This window comes from Carassius auratus, chromosome 18 (assembly GCF_003368295.1).
Source record: "Carassius auratus strain Wakin chromosome 18, ASM336829v1, whole genome shotgun sequence".
Taxonomy (NCBI): Eukaryota; Metazoa; Chordata; class Actinopteri; order Cypriniformes; family Cyprinidae; genus Carassius; species Carassius auratus.
In genome coordinates this window covers 11,362,412-11,379,546 of record NC_039260.1, presented here as the reverse complement: position 1 = coordinate 11,379,546, position 17,135 = coordinate 11,362,412, and the positions used below count along the sequence as shown (strand labels likewise).

Sequence of the window (17,135 nt, the reverse complement as noted above, 5' to 3'; positions counted from 1 at the left end):
ATAGCTGCAAAAAACACTGATTTACTCTCCTCTGCTCTTCCTGCAGGCTCAGCGATGGCACATTGGTAATGAGCCATTTGGCCGTCAATGGCAGTCTGGTGATGTGGTCGGGTGCATGATAGACCTCACTGAAATGAACATTATGTTCACTCTTAATGGAGAGATGTTGATCAGCGATTCTGGCTCTGAAATGGCTTTCAAAGACATTGAGATTGGAGACGGTGAGGATTTAGGCTATAACGTTGTTCATCAATGGGGTTTCAGTGAGTTGTTTTGCAGGATAATGTGTTTTGTTTAATAAGCATCGTCATTTAGCGGGTCAGGAAAAGACTGTAGTTAGTTTTTGAATGAGTTTCACAAGGTTTGTTTTCATAGACAGATCAATCCTGGTTCTTGGATTTAAAAAGCTGTGTAGATGATAATTTACTTTTTTTTTTTTTTTTTTTAAAGAAACATTTAAAGAAAGGGATTCCAGTCCAGATAATATTTGGTTCCCTTTCGAAGGGAACTTCGACAATACGTCAACGACGCTATGGGGAACGCCTCAGGTGTGACAGGTGTCTGAAATCAAATATCAACTCACAGCAATCATGCTGACCGGCGACAGCCGTGAATCATCAGCTTGAATGATGAGCGTGCGACCTGGATATAAAAAGGGCGCCTTGAAACCATGACAATATCCTTTTCGTCTTCAGGGACTGTTTTGTCTGATTTAAACGTCTGCTTACAGCGAAGAAATGAAACGCACATCTAAGGCAAGTCCTAAAAGTTTTGTGAAATGTGTTGACCCGTGCCCAAGATATTTGTCGCCGGGTGACACTCACGAGATGTGTGTGTACTGTTTGGGTGAAGAGCACGCACAGGATGCTCTTGAGGGAGCATCCTGTGCAAATTGTGAGCGTTTTCCTATGAAAACGATCCGCTCTCGTCGGGCTCTCTTCTCGAGGGAAGAGAGTTCAGCGTCTGGTCCTCGCGGATCGGGTCCCGCTCGTGCCGAGGCAGAGCAACGACACGCTTCATGGGGCTCCCAGATGGAGCTCGCTGACAGTCTCGAGAGGGGCGTTAACCTCTCGGACGCGTCATCGGCTGACGAGAGTGAGCTGCAGGTGGATGACGGAGACTTTTCTCCTACTTATACTGCAGCGAGTGCTCTTCAGGCCGGGCAAGAGATGGCTGAGGAGGATGATTTAGATCCTCAACCTCGTCAGCCATCCTGCCCCGTGTATGCAGAGCTGGTGGAAGTTATGGAGCGCGCCACTGACAAACTTCAGTTGCCATGGTGGCGCGCTCGGGGAGAGATCGTTCACGGTCGTTTGGATGATCGGTTTCTCCCTGAACATAGACCACCAGCTCAGCAGAGCCTTCCATTCCTTCCTGATCTCCATTCAGAGATCGAGAGGGCATGGAAGAAACCGTACTCTGCCCGTATTCATCGACATCAGCGGGGCAACTTCGCTGATGTTGAGGGGATCGGTGAGTACGGTTATGTGTCGATGCCGCCCATTGAAGAGACGTTTGCGAACTATCTCGTTTCTCGGCGGGTGTCGACGCTAAAAGCTCCGACTCTGCCATCCAAGCCCCTTAAAGCCACGGCTCGCTTGAATGGCAGAGCGTACACGGCGGCAGGTCAGGCTGGTGCTGCCCTTCATACCATGGCAGTGCTCCAAGCCTACCAAGCTGACCTGCTGCAGGATCTTGACCAGGGGGCAGGGCTGTCCCCTGAGGCAGTCGCTGAGTTGCGCCGGACCACAGATTTGTCCCTCCGGGCCACTAAACAGACTGCTGCCGCGATCGGCCGATCAATGGCGGCGATGGTGGCCACAGAGAGGCATCTGTGGCTCAACTTGGCTGATATCGGGGAGAAAGAAAAATCCCTTCTCCTTGATTCACCAGTTTCGCCTGCTAAACTTTTTGGCACCTCCGTTGAGGCGGTGGCTGGGTCTCCCTGGGAGTAGTTTCACGGTGATGCTGGGTTTCGTAAGCTAGTGGCCACTTACTTTCAGTTTAGCAGTCCTTATCAGGCAGCTACCGGAGGTGAGTTTGCGCCCTGGCTCGGCTCAAGTTTTTATTCTCTGCTACGGGTTCCCTCCTGGAACTTTTTTATCCTGCTACAGCCTGGTTGCCTACCAGGTAGATCTTATGCTCCCCTCACTGAGGGTCAATGTGAGTATGTGGTCTCCTGAGTCTGGTCAGTCGGTCGTAGGCCTCTCATGAGGCCTCCCAGTTAGATCAGTCCTTAGGCCCTCACAGGCCTCCTCAGTGTTTTTTGAAACACAAACACTGGGTAGATCCGTGGATCCAGTAGAGAAACTCCCCTCGCTGGCAAGGGTTGTAAAGCACTATGCTGAGTCATACTCTCCAGGATATCCCGTCTCTGAGATCCGGGCCGAGTGGTTCACTGCCTGCTCCGCAGTTCCTCGGGCTGGATGCCTTCCTAAAGGCAAGTGTCCAGAGGCTCTGTCTTCGGACAGACAGTAAGTGGCCAGTCTGTAGTGTCTTATGTAGTGACACCAGGTCAGGCCTGCCTGGTGGCATTTCAGGTGACACATTCCCCTGAATAGTGACTGGCTGGGGTTCCCTCAAGTTCCCTAGCCACATTCCCTAGAAGGGACCCCTTCTAAGAAGTTGAAGTTGTGGTCCTAGGCCCTTGAGCAGGCCCAGGTAGACCTTTCACTAAACTATGTTTATGGAGGTTTTCTGTGGTATCATATAGCTTGGGCTATGACCGTAGGGAGTGCTGTCACTGACAGCCCTGTGTGACCTGAGGGTGAGTGGTTCTAGCGTTCATTGAATTGCTGGTTCTGACAGTTGTCACTGCCATTGGGCATGCACTCCCTTTAGCATGGCGGCGTGGGTATTTCGTTCCCCATAGCGTCGTTGACGTATTGTCGAAGTTCCCTTCGAAAGGGAACGTCTCAGGTTACAAATGTAACCTTGGTTCCCTGAGAACAGGGAACGAGACAATACGTCTCCCAGCCATGCCTCAGGGTCTGCCTGCCAAACAGTCCCTTCAGACGAAAGGATATTGTCATGGTTTCAAGGCGCCCTTTTTATATCCAGGTCGCACGCTCATCATTCAAGCTGATGATTCACGGCTGTCGCCGGTCAGCATGATTGCTGTGAGTTGATATTTGATTTCAGACACCTGTCACACCTGAGGCGTTCCCCATAGCGTCGTTGACGTATTGTCTCGTTCCCTGTTCTCAGGGAACCAAGGTTACATTTGTAACCTGAGACGATTATATTTTCTTTTCCCCATCAAACACAAAATCTATTTTCTTTAGAGATTTATTGTTTGGCTCCAAAATGACAAAAAGGCTTCATAAAAAAATGTCCATATGATTAATATGCTACATTTTAAGCCATTAAATATCTTTTTACCCATGGGGGGGGGGGCAAAACTTAAGTTATTCTCTGGGTTTTTTCTTCAAAATCTAATATGACACCTTTGATGTTGACGACAATTTTGGCACAAGATATGCAATAATGAATCCCGTTTGGCATTAAATAGGGTGAACGTGGCTTTAGTAGGCCATTTCATGACTACAGAAACCTTTCAATTTGCATGTGAACTCATTTAAAGTTTATGCTGAGCATCACAAACACCATACATTATGATTTTATAGTGGAAAAAGTCCCAAAACCCCGATACACACACACACTACTAAATCAGCTTCTTCTCTTTGTTCTTCTCCCTCCAGGTTTTATTCCGGTCTGCACTTTGGGTCTTTCTCAGGTTGGCCGTATTAACCTGGGTCAGAATGTTAGCAGCCTACGCTACTTCGCCATCTGTGGGCTCCAAGAAGGCTTTGAGCCATTCGCCATCAACATGAAGAGAGACATCACAATGTGGTTCAGTAAGAGCCTCCCCCAGTATGTTCCAGTGCCCACCGACCACAACCACATTGAGGTACTGTAATCATTTTGTCATTTAGTTGAGTCTAAAGATATAGATAAAATATACATATCAACTGTATTACTCTATTACTGTCTTCCTGTGACCTGTAGGTCTCTCGTGTGGATGGAACTGTAGACAGCGCCCCCTGTATTAAAATAACCCACAAGACTTTTGGATCCCAAAATGCCAACACAGACATGATGTTCTTCAGACTGAGCATGCCTGTAGAGTTCCACCTGACCTTCAAGGTGCCAGCAGGCACTACCCCCCTCACACGAACCCTCACCATCCCTGAAGATCAGGTGCTGGAGGTAGACCCCAACTCTGACTTTGAGGTGCTGAAGAAGTCGGCCAGTCGCAAAGAGCAGGAGGAGAAGGAAAAGGAGCCGTCCGTGCCCAAAGATATCCAAAGCATTAAGGAAAATGACAAAGACACTGTATCCGAGAAAGGAAAGAAGAAAGGGTGAGATCTGAGGACTTTTATTAAGTTTATGCAGATATTTGTATATTTAAAAAATGTAAAATGTTGAAAAACACCCTCCAAATGATCCCCTCAGCTTCCTGTTTAAAGCTAAAAAGGCAGCCATGATCACTCCTCCTCCACCTCAACCTATTATGCCCCGTTTGTTTGAGGATGTGGTGCCTGATGATCGTGATGACCCAGAGATCATCCTCAATACGACCACAGTCAGTGTTCATTACAAGATCTGTTATATATAACATACTCTTCGCTCTTGTTTTTTTACTTATGCTTCTCTCTCCCTGTCTCAACTGTGCAGTACTACTACTCAGTCCGTATCTTCGCCGGTCAAGAACCTAGCGGGGTATGGGTGGGTTGGGTCACCCCAGACTTCCACATGTATGACCTCAACTTTGACCTGTCTAAGGTCCGCACTGTCACTGTCACTGTTGGAGATGACAAGGGCAATATACATGACAGGTGAGATATAAAAATTCAGCTCACTGATCTGCCATGTCAAATTACTGAAATGTGGGCTAACAAGGACAAATACAAGAAACTGCAGTGTGGAGAAGCATTTATTTAAAAATAAATGTTCGGTATAGTGAGGTGATGTAGGTGAATATCGATTTTGATGATGTAAGAGCAGTGCACCAGTGGCCCAGTTCAGTCACCGACCATCAGAATTTTTTGGGAGTAAAAAAAAAAAAGAAAAAAAAAGAAAGAAAAGATTTTAAAGTGTGATGCCTACTTTTTTTTCATATTTTCAGTGTAGTATTTTGCATCTACCATACAACATACATTTAAACCTTTGGGATCTAGAATTTTTATTTAATAAAATAGATTTTGAATAAAAATCTAAACAACCTTGAAACAAGATAAATGTATTTGAGAACCTAATTAAATTGGCAAATAGTTCTTATATTAAAGGGGGAGGGGGGGGGGGTGAAATGCTCGTTTTCACTCAATATCCTGTTAATCTTGAGTACCTATAGAGTAGTACTGCATCCTTCATAACTCCAAAAAGTATTTAGTTTTATTATATTCATAAGAGAAAGATAGTCTTTACCGATTTTTCCCGGAAAAACACGAGCGCCTGGAGGCGTGACGTGAGGGCGGAGCTAAAGAATCACGAGCGCGAGTAAGCTTTTGCGTTGAGAGCCTTTGGAAGTTGTGACAGCTGTGAAGGCTGAAACTGAATGAGAGCAGCAGCAGCAATGACTCGCTCCGAGCGGGGCTCGAACCTGGGTCTCCGATGGGAGGCGGACGCACTAACAAGGAGGCAGATATATTTTAAGCAGTTTTACTCAGCGCCTGTGGTTCGAACACACAATCGTGACCCTTTTTCGTTGGGATTGCATCATCCTTAAGAAATAAACGATACGCAAATCCGTCGTCAAACTGGGCCTTGTTTGTAAAACAAGCATCTTCGAAATGCAGGGAACAAACACAAACACTTGCACAACTCCGTTGATGCTCTGTAAAAATAAACTCCATCCACTGGTCCCTTAATGCTGTTTTTTCTTTGGTAATCTGTGCAGGGTTGTCTTGCCCTGGCAACCAAAAACACACTTCTTTTGTGACTTTTCGCGACGCTCTCGCTCTGATCAGTGAATCGCTATACGGGAGCGCGCGCTCTTCCGGCAGAAGTGCGTCAGGACCCAAATAAGGAAATTCCGCTCCATCTAACGTCACACACAGCCATACTCGAAAAAAACTTTCCGAAACTTGTGACAAACCGGAAGGAGTATTTTTGGAACAGAAATACTCCTTCAAACGTACAACTTAATTTTTGAAACTTTGTCCATGTTTAGCATGGGAATCCAACTCTTTAACAGTGTAAAAAACTCAGTATGCATGAAATAGCATTTCACCCCCCCCCTTTAAGCACAAATCTCACAGTAAAATATCATTACAATTTAAAATGATTATTTTCTGTTTAAATATATTATAAATATAATTAATGGCTGTTATGTCAAAGCTGAAATCTCTTCAGTGACACATGATCCTTTAGAAATCATTCTTATGTGCTGATTTGGTGCCCAAGAAACACCATTTATTTGAAAAGGATAACATTTATTTAAAATTTTTAAATAGAAATGTATTCATCCTTTCTAAATAAAATTACTCATTATAAAGAAAGAAAGAAAGAAAGAAAGCACAAACTTTGACCAGTTTTATTTTATAATTTTGATTAAGCTACAAATATTTATTTCTTTACTCAAGAACACTTACAATGTTATGTTTGCTTATCAGTATGAGGAGGAGTAATTGCTATATGGTGTGGGGAGGAGAGTTTGGCAGCAGCACCCAGCAGAGGTTCAGCCAGGAGGATGTGGTGATTGGTTGCTTGGTTGACCTGGCAACAGGACTCATGAATTTCACAGCCAATGGGAAAGAGATTAACACTTTCTACCAGGTAAGTGAAGCTTCTCTCTTTATAGGAGGAACTGCAGTGGAACTTAAGAAGTCCCTGTTAGGAGTGCTTTGTCTTAATACAAACTCATATTTATACATATGCTTTATCAGGTCGAGCCCAACACTAAGTTGTTTCCAGCTGTGTTTGTTTTGCCGACCAGCCAGAACATGCTGCAGCTGGAACTCGGAAAACTCAAGGTCTGCACTATCCACTATTTCTGGCACTGAAAGTCATTAGCTTTCTTTTAAAAATATTTTTAATAAACATTTGTAGCCTTAAATTTCTCACTTCCTTTCTCCATCCCATAGAATATCATGCCTCTTTCGGCAGCCATGTTCCGTAGTGAGCGCAAGAACCCGGTGCCCCAGTGTCCTCCTCGGCTGGATGTTGAGATGTTGACCCCTGTGATCTGGAGCCGGATGCCTGACCACTTCCTGGATCCAAAAGTGGGGCGGGTGAGCGAGAGGCATGGCTGGATGGTGGAATGTACAGAGCCTCTCACCATGATGGCTCTGCATATACCTGAAGAGAACAGGTACAGGAGAACAAAACAATAAAATAAATAAATAAATAAATAATTTGAAAACATTACCCCACAGGAAAAAAAAAAAACTGCAAAAACCAGCCTAAGCGGTTTTAAACTGGTCTCCCAGACTGGCCAAGCTGGTTTTAGCTGGTTGTTCAGCTGGTCTCCAAGACAGCCTGACCAACTAAAGAAGTCTATCTATCTATGGAACCTTGCAACCATATATCAACCACCCAGAACACCCTAGACAGTAGAAACAACACCGTATAAAACCCCAGAAAACAAATAACAACACTCTAGCAACCACCTAACAATGACCATTAGCACCATAGCAACTAACTACCAACCATCCAGAAAATCTTAGCAAACAATTAACAGAACCCTAGCAACCACCCAGCAAATACCATACCACACAAATGTTATATATAGATTATACATATATATATATATATGTGTTCCACAGATAAACAAAGGTCTTAGGGGTTTGGAATGACATGAGGGTGAGGGTGAACTAACCCCTTAACATACTACACCATTAAAATCTTCAAAATTTCTTTCTGGCCAGACTTTCTCAAGCCAACATCAAAGTTTGTCTTGTCTTGCCAATATTTTTTATATCTAGTTGTGTGTTATTCAATAGTGGATGTGTTTCTTTCTCATGTGAAGGTGTATCGACATCTTGGAGCTGTCTGAACAGCATGACTTGCTGAAGTTCCACTATCACACTCTCATGCTTTATTGTGCTGTGTGTGCATTGGGCAACAACCGTGTGGCCCATGCCCTCTGCAGCCACGTGGACGAATCACAGCTCTTCTACGCTATCGAGAACACCTATCTGCCCGGCCCCCTCCGCAGTGGCTACTACGACCTTCTGATCAGTATCCACCTGGAGTCAGCCAAACGTAATCGCCTGGGAACCAATCGTGAGTTTATTGTTCCCATGACAAAAGAGACGCTGAGCATCACGCTTTTCCCCGATGCAGAGGCGGCCAATGACCTGCCAGGAGTGGGTCTCACGACCTGCCTCAGACCCAAGCTACACTTCTCCCCCATCAACTTTGTGGGTACCGACCCAGATCTGTACACCATAAGCCCCATCATTCCTCTGCAGGTACGATGAGGATACCAGTTCAAAACTGATTGTTGGTAGACAGATCATCTCTTTGTTAACATCTGCACTCTTTCATTCCTTACAGGAGCTGAAGACCAAGGCTCTAAACATGCTTACTGAAGCCGTGTTCGATGGCAGCCAGGCCATGCGTGATCCTGTTGGGGGCAGCGTTGAGTTTCACTTCGTTCCTATTCTCAAACTGATCAGCACCCTCCTCATAATGGGCATCTTCAACGATGAAGACGTCAAGCACATTCTCAAGATGATTGATCCCAATGTGTTCGGCAAGAAAGAGGAGGCAGGAGAGACAGAGGAACCAGAAGAGGAAGCTGCTCCCAAGGAGGAAGGAGAGGAGGTGAAAGAAAAAGAAGAAGCGGCTGAAGGAGAAGAGGAACCCATGGATGAGGGAGTTGGGGAGGAGGAGGAGGATGAGGAGCTAAAAGCTCTAAAGAAGGAGGAGGGACATGAAGGAGAAGAGGTTGAGAAGGCAGTAGAGGAGGAGGAGGGAGAGAAGGTGGATGGAGAAAAAGCAGAGGAGGAAAAGGAGGCAGAAGAAGTAGGCGAGCAGGCCAAAGAGGAGGAAGAGGAGGCTCCAGAGGAGGGACTGCTTCAAATGAAGCTGCCAGAGTCTGTCAAACTTCAGGCAAGTATCTATCTATCTATCTATCTATCTATCTATCTATCTATCTATCTATCTATCTATCTATCTATCTATCTATCTATCTATCTATCTATCTATCTATCTATCTATCTATCTATCTATCTATCTATCTATCTATCTGTCATGCAGTACTTGGGAAGTCATGGCCTAGTGGTTAGAGAGTTTGATTCCTAACCCTAAGGTTGTGAGTTTGAGTCTCGGGCCGGCAATACCATGACTTAGGTGTCCTTGAGCAAGGCACCAAACCAGCACTGTGTGTGTTTACAGTGTGTGTGTGTGTGTGCACTTTGGATGGGTTAAATGCAGAGCACGAATTCTGAGTATGGGTCACCATACTTGGCTGTATGTCACTTTCATTTATTTGTCTTTCCCTCCATCTCTCTTTGATCTATCTTTTTGACTGTCTGACTATGTATTTTTATATGCCTAGAATATAAATTTCATATTATTGTATATACTGTATATTCTCTAGATTGTATGTTTTATTAGAGGCAAATAATTTTTGTCAGGCAAAGATTGAGCTTCTTGTCTTCCCTGCCACTCCAACTCTACAGTATGATTTCTCCATCCAGCTAGGCTCTTCTACAATTTCCCCATCAACTTCGATCAGAAATTTTTGTGTAACCTTTGATAACCAGTTGACCTTCAAAGACCACATTGCAAACCACTTGATCTTGCAGGTTTGCATTGCACAACATCAGAAAGATCGGGCCCTTTCTAACGGAGCATGCTGCACAACTTCCTATCCAGGCCCTTGTGATTTCTATTTTCAAACACAATCAAACCTCTACAAATGATTCTGAGTGCAGCGGCATGAGTGGTCTTCAACAAACCCAAAAGAGCCCATGTTACACCTCTCTTTATCTCCTTGCACTGTTCAAGACATTGATGCTTGCATATAGAACAGCCACAGGCTCAGCACCAGCCTTCTTCCACTCACTATTAGGAGTCTACATCCCCTCCAGTAGTCTCAGATCCACTAGTAAGCGACGCCTCATGGTACCATCAGAGAGAGACTCAAAATCACTTTCCAGAACATTCTCGTTCACCATTCCTGGCTGTTGGAATGATCTTCCCACCTCTATCTGGAATGCTGAATCCCAGACTATTTTCAAGCGAAAGCTGAAAACTCATCTCTCTCGAAACTACTCGGCTTCATCGTAAAAAATTTTTTAAAACACCTTTCTCTTTATTTATTCCCTCTTTTTCTAGCTTGTACCTTATTTGAACAATGTCTAAAACTTGGTATTACAAGCACTTCCTTTGTCTGTTTGCCTCTTTAAGAAGAATCACTTGTATCCCCCCATTTGTAAGCCGCTTTTGATAAAGTGTCTGCAAAATGACTAAATGTAATTGTATTAATACTGCCAATATTCTTCCTCTCTTTCAGATGTGTACCCTTCTACAGTATTTCTGTGACTGTGAGCTCAGACACAGAGTGGAGGCAATTCTGGCATTCTCTGATAAATTTGTACAGCAGATCCAATCAAACCAGCGTGTACGATACAATGACCTAATGAGAGCATTTACAATGTCTGCTGCAGAGACCGCTCGCAGGACCAGAGAGTTTCGCTCTCCTCCACTGGAACAGGTATAATAAACAACTCTTCACTTTAAATCCACTTATGATTAGATTTGCTTTCAGGGTGACTAATCACTGATTGTGTGCATATATGTAGATTTTGATGTTGACTAACTTCAAGCACAGCCCAGAAGAAGAGGATTGCCCTGTACCAGAGGAAGTGCGGGAAACCCTCCAGAATTTCCACGATGAGCTGCTGAATCACTGTGGTCTGTGTTCAAAATATCTCACAAAAAAAAAATCAACCTTATGGCCACATTACAAAAACTAAACACAAAGCAGCTGCTGTTGCAAAATCATCTTGTGATCAAATTCTCTACAACTAATTCAGTTTCTGTTGATTTTTGTACCTCAGGTGTACACGTAGAAGAAGAAGCAGAGGAGGAAGAGGTAGAGGCGTCTCTGAGAGGGAGACTGCTCAGTTTAGTGGAGAAGATAAAGACCTTAAGGAAGAAAGAGGAGGAAGAGGAACCAGAACCAGAGGAAGAGCCTAAACCTAGTGAGTAAATGAAGTAAAACATCTTGAGATGAGAAGGTCGTTCAGTTTGACCTCATCAAATGAATGCAGTTAAAGATCAATATATATATTTTTAATTGTACTATGTTAAGTGTTAGTCTAACAAGTCCAGAACATTTTATGTCTCAGGTACTTTACAGGAACTGATATCCCACACAATGATCCACTGGGCACAGGAGTCCTTTATTCAGAACCCTGAGCTGGTGCGGCTCATGTTCAGTCTTCTTCATCGGCAGTATGATGCTCTGGGAGAGCTGATCCGTGCCCTGCCAAAGGCCTATGCCATCAGCGGTGTGTCCATACAGGACACAATGGACCTGCTAGAGTGCCTGGGACAGATCCGTTCTCTTCTCATTGTCCAGATGGGCCCGGAAGAGGAGAGGCTCATGATTCAGAGCATTGGGTAGGTACATCAAAAACCTGGATATATATCCTATTTTCAAATCCATGTACAGGCTGTGTTTAGTTGATACAAACATGGTAAAAACAGTAATACTGTTAAATATTTTATATATATATAAATCTCTGGTGTATATTTGTAGCAATAGCCAACAATACATTGTATGGGTCAAAATGATCAGTTATTCTTTTATGCCAAAAATCATTAGCATATTACATAAAGATCATGTTCTATGAAGATATATATTTTCCTACCGTAAATATATCAAAACATAATTTTTGATTAGTAATATACATTGCTAGGAACTTCATTTGGACTACTTTTAAAGGCGATTTTTGTATTTAAAAAAATAAATAAAATAGTTTTTATTTTTTTTGCACCCTCAGATTCCAGATTTTCCAATAGTTTCCAAGAGTTTTAATCTTAACAAACCATACATCAATGGAAAGCTTATTTATTAACTTCTTTTGTATATCTTTTATTATTATTTTTATATAGCTTATAGCTTTATTCAGATGTATAAATCTCAGTTAAAAAAATAAATAAAATAAAATAAAAAAAAACCTCATGAGTGGTTTTGTGGTCCGAATAAAATTATTGATTTCTTTTAAAAAAAAAATGTTTATGACCCCAAATGGTAATGTACCTTGTTGGTTCTCATTCCCCGAACTTCTCCAGAGTCATTATGTTTTTACTGGACATCATATATTTTGTATCATATGTAGTATTTCAAATGCATATTGTCTTTTGTCTCATAGGAACGTCATGAACAACAAGTTGTTCTACCAGCACCCTAACTTGATGCGAGCTCTGGGCATGCATGAGACGGTCATGGAGGTTATGGTCAATGTACTGGGAGGTGGAGGAGACTCTAAGGTACTTTCCTGTTTATATATATATATATATATATATACTGAATGTTTAAAATTGTTTTTCTTGGAAAATAATCCAATCTTTTTTTCTGTCTATAGGAAATACGATTCCCGCAAATGGTTACCAGTTGCTGTCGCTTCCTGTGCTACTTCTGCAGGATCAGCCGTCAGAACCAGCGTTCCATGTTTGACCACCTCTCATACCTGCTGCAGAACAGTGGCATTGGACTCGGTTGGTGGCTTTGTAAAACTTAACTGACACAGCATATTGGTATTATTGTTAGGTCTGTTCACACCAATGATAACTATAACAATAATTCTAATTGTTATAGAAGTCCACAGCACAGCTATAACAATATAACACTGAGGAAAGATATCATTGAAATCAATTTCAGAATTATTTTTTCCAGCTAATGAATGCTAAAAACATTGACAGGGAATTGAAATCCAAATCCAGTTAAAAAAGCTTGCATATTTAAATCAGTAGATGACATAACTGCAGTGTGCACTTATAATAAATAGAACTTCATTGTGTGTCGATGTGGATGATGACATGGTCATCATTGTAGTTATCGTTCTTGGTAACACTATACAATAAGAATCCATTTATTAACGTTAAATAACGTTAATGTTGTAGAAGAATTTATCATTGTTAGTCAATTTCAACATTTAATAATAATTTTTTTTAAATCAAAGTATCTGTTGACAAAATTAAATTAACATGAGTAAACAACGAACAAATGCATTTTGATTAACTGACATTGACAAAAATTAATATGTTAAATATAAATTAAATATGTAAAATATATTGCTCATTGTTAGTTTATGTTAGCTAATGTTTTACAAATGAGACCTTACTGTAAAGTGCTACAGAGTTTTGTAAATAATTACTTAATGCATCTAGGTCCTTAAAAAAAATCTAAATAATATAAAAGAATTATGCAATTTAGGATCATAATATTACTCTTTTATTTTCTTTTAAACATATATATATATATATATATATATATATATATATATATATATATATATATATATATATATATATATATATATATATATATAAATATTTTTTTATGTGTTGCTATTTAGGAATGCGTGGATCTACTCCTTTGGATGTTGCTGCTGCATCTTGCATTGACAACAATGAGCTTGCACTGGCTCTTCAAGAGCAAGACCTTGAGATGGTAATGCTCTGAACCAACAGTATTTTGTAGCTTGTGATTCTATGGTAAAGTGTGATTAAAAAAAATCACACGTTTACTGTGTTACTCAGGTGGTGACCTATCTGGCTGGATGCGGCCTTCGAATGTGCCCCATGCTTCTGTCTAAAGGCTACCCTGACATCGGATGGAATCCAGGTGGAGGAGAGAGATATCTGGACTTCCTACGTTTTGCTGTGTTTGTAAATGGTGAGCATATTAAATCGAATTCTATTTCTAACTCCTCTGTTGGAAGGCATTCATTATTAAACGTTGTGTTTGTGTCCTCAAATACAGGTGAGAGCGTAGAGGAGAATGCCAACGTGGTTGTTCGTCTGTTGATTCGTCGGCCTGAGTGCTTCGGCCCCGCTCTGAGAGGAGAGGGTGGCGCAGGTCTGTTAGCTGCCATCGAAGAGGCCATTAAGATCTCGGAAGACCCTGCCAGAGATGGGCCAACTCCTAAAAAGGACAGACGTTTTATGTAAAGAATGCTTGATTTTTCCTTTTCATTTAAACTATAATTAATATAATTTTATCTATATACACTGAATTTTTGTCCCTTGTGATTGGTTCACAGGTTTGGAGGGGAGGAGCAACATGAAGAGAACAGAGTACATCTCGGAAATGCTATCATGTCATTTTACTCGGCTCTTATTGACTTGCTGGGTCGCTGTGCTCCTGAGATGCATGTAAGTAAAACAACTTGAAAGATTTCCCTGTGGAGTCTATGAGAAATGTAATGTTTCTGATATATGTGTTTTTTTTTGTATATAGTAAAATATAGTAAAAGAGTCATATTGTGAAATGATATTAGATTTTAAAATAAGTTCATTTCTATGAATGGTAGTGTGTAAGATGAAGGTCATATTTTTAGATTTCATATGGACTTCAGTTTTAATCCTGTTCTTTACCCACAGTTGATCCAAGCAGGTAAAGGCGAAGCTTTGAGAATCAGAGCTATCTTGAGGTCTCTCGTACCCATTGAAGACCTGGTGGGAGTCATCAGCCTTCCTGTTCAGATCCCCACCTTTGGCAAAGGTACTCAGAATGATCACCATGTGACCATTTCTTATTTTAATCTTTATTTGTCTGTCTGTTTTACTTTTTACTTCGAGATATAAACAGGCTTCCATACAACTCCTGTATACTCAACTCTTCTTATTTTTTCCTGTGCTACTTTTCATAGATGGCCAGATTGTTGAGCCAAAAATGTCCGCGAGTTTCGTGCCAGACCACAAAGCCTCCATGGTGCTTTTCTTGGACAGAGTGTATGGAATTGATAACCAAGACTTCCTGTTGCATGTGCTAGAAGTGGGCTTCCTGCCCGATATGAGAGCCTCAGCTTCTCTAGATACGGTGAGCTATATATATAATATAAAACAAAACAAAACAATACAATACACCGATCACTGATCTTAATTGTGATCTTCCAGGCGGCATTCAGCACCACAGAGATGGCTCTGGCTCTAAACCGTTACCTGTGCTCAGCTGTGCTTCCTCTGCTCACAAAGTGTGCCCCACTGTTCGCTGGCACAGACCACCGTGCCATCATGATCGACTCAATGCTGCACACCATCTACAGACTGTCCCGTGGCCGTGCCCTTACCAAGGCCCAGAGGGACGTCATCGAGGACTGCCTTATGTCTCTTGTCAAGTTAGTCCGATCTGCAACCTCCGCGCTCAAATGTAGAAATGGTAACATCAAATGTTATAGCTAATAAAGGAATGTTTGTGTGTTTTAGGTATTTGCGGCCGTCTATGTTGCAGCATCTGTTGAGAAGGCTGGTGTTTGATGTGCCAATCTTAAACGAGTATGCCAAGATGCCCCTCAAGGTATGCAAGTATAGTTGGTTTAATTAGTTGCATTGATTTGTTTCTTATGCTCATATTTTGTGCTTTAATTTCATTTAGCTGTTGACCAATCACTATGAGCGCTGCTGGAAGTATTATTGCCTGCCGAATGGATGGGCGAACTTTGGCGTCACATCAGAGGAAGAGCTGCATCTCTCTCGCAAACTCTTCTGGGGCATCTTTGAGTCCCTCGCACACAAGGTTTGACAGACATGCATAGTCTCAACAGACAAGTTCGAACTGAAATGCCTGTGTACACTTACATACCATCTCATCTATGTAGAAATTCGATGCAGAGCTGTTTAAGATCGCCATGCTCTGCATCTGTGCCATTGCGGGTGCCATCCCTCCAGACTATGTGGATGCTAGCTATTCATCTGTGACTGAAAAGAAAGCATCAGTCGATGCCGAGGGAAACTTTGACCCCAAACCAGTGGAGACAACAAAGTGAGAAATGATCAGCTAGTTCAATTACAGTATTAATTTAGCATCTTAGCATTTATATATGAGCATTGAGCACATTTCAGATTTCTGATTTAATGTATGTATACAGATTTATGGTAACATTTTAGTTTAGGGACCAATTCTAGCTATTAACTAGTTTCTCATGCATATCACTAGTATATTGGCTGTTTATTAGTATTCATGAAGCACATATAAGCCTTATTCTGCATAACAATTTGAATAAACCTACCCCATACTTTTAAGCTTAACAACTACTTTACTAACTATTAATGAGCTGCAAAATAGGAGTTTGGGTTGCACTTTATATTACAGTACGTGTACTTACATGTACTTACAGTGTATTTTTCTAAGAAAGTTCTGGTAATACAAGGTAACAACATGGGGTAGGGTTAGGTTTAGGGGTAGGTTCAGGGTTAGTACCTAGTTATTTCATAGTTATTGTAATTACTATAATAAGTACATAGTATGTACATGGGGAACAGGACTGTAAAATAAAGTGCTACCATATGGCCTGGTTTCACAGACAGGGCATATTCTAAGCCAGAATTTGGCCATACTAGTTAATTTAGGTCATTTAAGTAATTTTTTTATAAATGGGCCTTTACTGATGTACACAAAGGCAAATGTACTGATATGTTTTAAGATCAATCAGTGCACGTTTCTTTCAGTTGAAACCGCACAGACTTGCATTTTAGTCTGGAAGTAGGGTTAGGGTTGTCTGTGAAACAAGGGGTGTATGTTATATAGTTGTATAGTCACATTGAATAGGTGTAAAAAAAAGTCCTTAGCTGATCACAGTTAAACTCATTGACATTAACAGAAAGAATTGTTGTGAGGGAGTCCACAGCAACAGCAGCTGAACAATTATGTTTCCTTTTTGCAGCACCATCATTCCTGAGAGACTCGATGCCTTCATTAACAAATATGCCGAGCACACGCATGATAAATGGGCCTTTGAGAAGGTTAGTATGAGCATTCATGCTCATTTGTGAAAGCCAAGAGCATTGTGGGACTGGGAATAGGCTTTGCAACCTTCTGCTTCCATCTTCCAGATCCAAAACAACTGGACATATGGAGAGGTTCTAGATGAGAACAGCAAAACTCACCCCATGCTGCGGCCGTACAAGACTTTCTCAGAGAAGGTCTGAATGGATGTTCTTTGAATCTTCCT

The 17,135-nt window shown here is 41.8% G+C and overlaps 1 protein-coding gene across 17 annotated transcripts in view; it reads left to right on the top strand.

Moving 5' to 3' along the window:
• ryr1b (ryanodine receptor 1b (skeletal)) overlaps nt 1-17,135 on the top strand; it is a 98,094-nt gene that overhangs the window by 36,603 nt on the left and 44,356 nt on the right. For all 17 annotated transcript variants that reach the window (XM_026287630.1, XM_026287621.1, XM_026287615.1 and 14 more), the window contains exons 27-54: nt 47-221; nt 3,702-3,910; nt 4,009-4,361; nt 4,456-4,585; nt 4,678-4,838; nt 6,615-6,777; nt 6,888-6,974; nt 7,086-7,312; nt 7,970-8,414; nt 8,500-9,057; nt 10,466-10,666; nt 10,755-10,866; nt 11,013-11,156; nt 11,304-11,577; nt 12,333-12,450; nt 12,546-12,678; nt 13,539-13,633; nt 13,723-13,858; nt 13,946-14,129; nt 14,226-14,337; nt 14,566-14,686; nt 14,835-15,004; nt 15,082-15,302; nt 15,391-15,481; nt 15,560-15,700; nt 15,783-15,946; nt 16,848-16,926; nt 17,017-17,106. In XM_026287630.1, the coding sequence (XP_026143415.1) occupies nt 47-221; nt 3,702-3,910; nt 4,009-4,361; nt 4,456-4,585; nt 4,678-4,838; nt 6,615-6,777; nt 6,888-6,974; nt 7,086-7,312; nt 7,970-8,414; nt 8,500-9,057; nt 10,466-10,666; nt 10,755-10,866; nt 11,013-11,156; nt 11,304-11,577; nt 12,333-12,450; nt 12,546-12,678; nt 13,539-13,633; nt 13,723-13,858; nt 13,946-14,129; nt 14,226-14,337; nt 14,566-14,686; nt 14,835-15,004; nt 15,082-15,302; nt 15,391-15,481; nt 15,560-15,700; nt 15,783-15,946; nt 16,848-16,926; nt 17,017-17,106 (5,094 nt within the window). The remainder of the gene's footprint in view (nt 1-46; nt 222-3,701; nt 3,911-4,008; nt 4,362-4,455; nt 4,586-4,677; nt 4,839-6,614; nt 6,778-6,887; nt 6,975-7,085; nt 7,313-7,969; nt 8,415-8,499; nt 9,058-10,465; nt 10,667-10,754; nt 10,867-11,012; nt 11,157-11,303; nt 11,578-12,332; nt 12,451-12,545; nt 12,679-13,538; nt 13,634-13,722; nt 13,859-13,945; nt 14,130-14,225; nt 14,338-14,565; nt 14,687-14,834; nt 15,005-15,081; nt 15,303-15,390; nt 15,482-15,559; nt 15,701-15,782; nt 15,947-16,847; nt 16,927-17,016; nt 17,107-17,135) is intronic.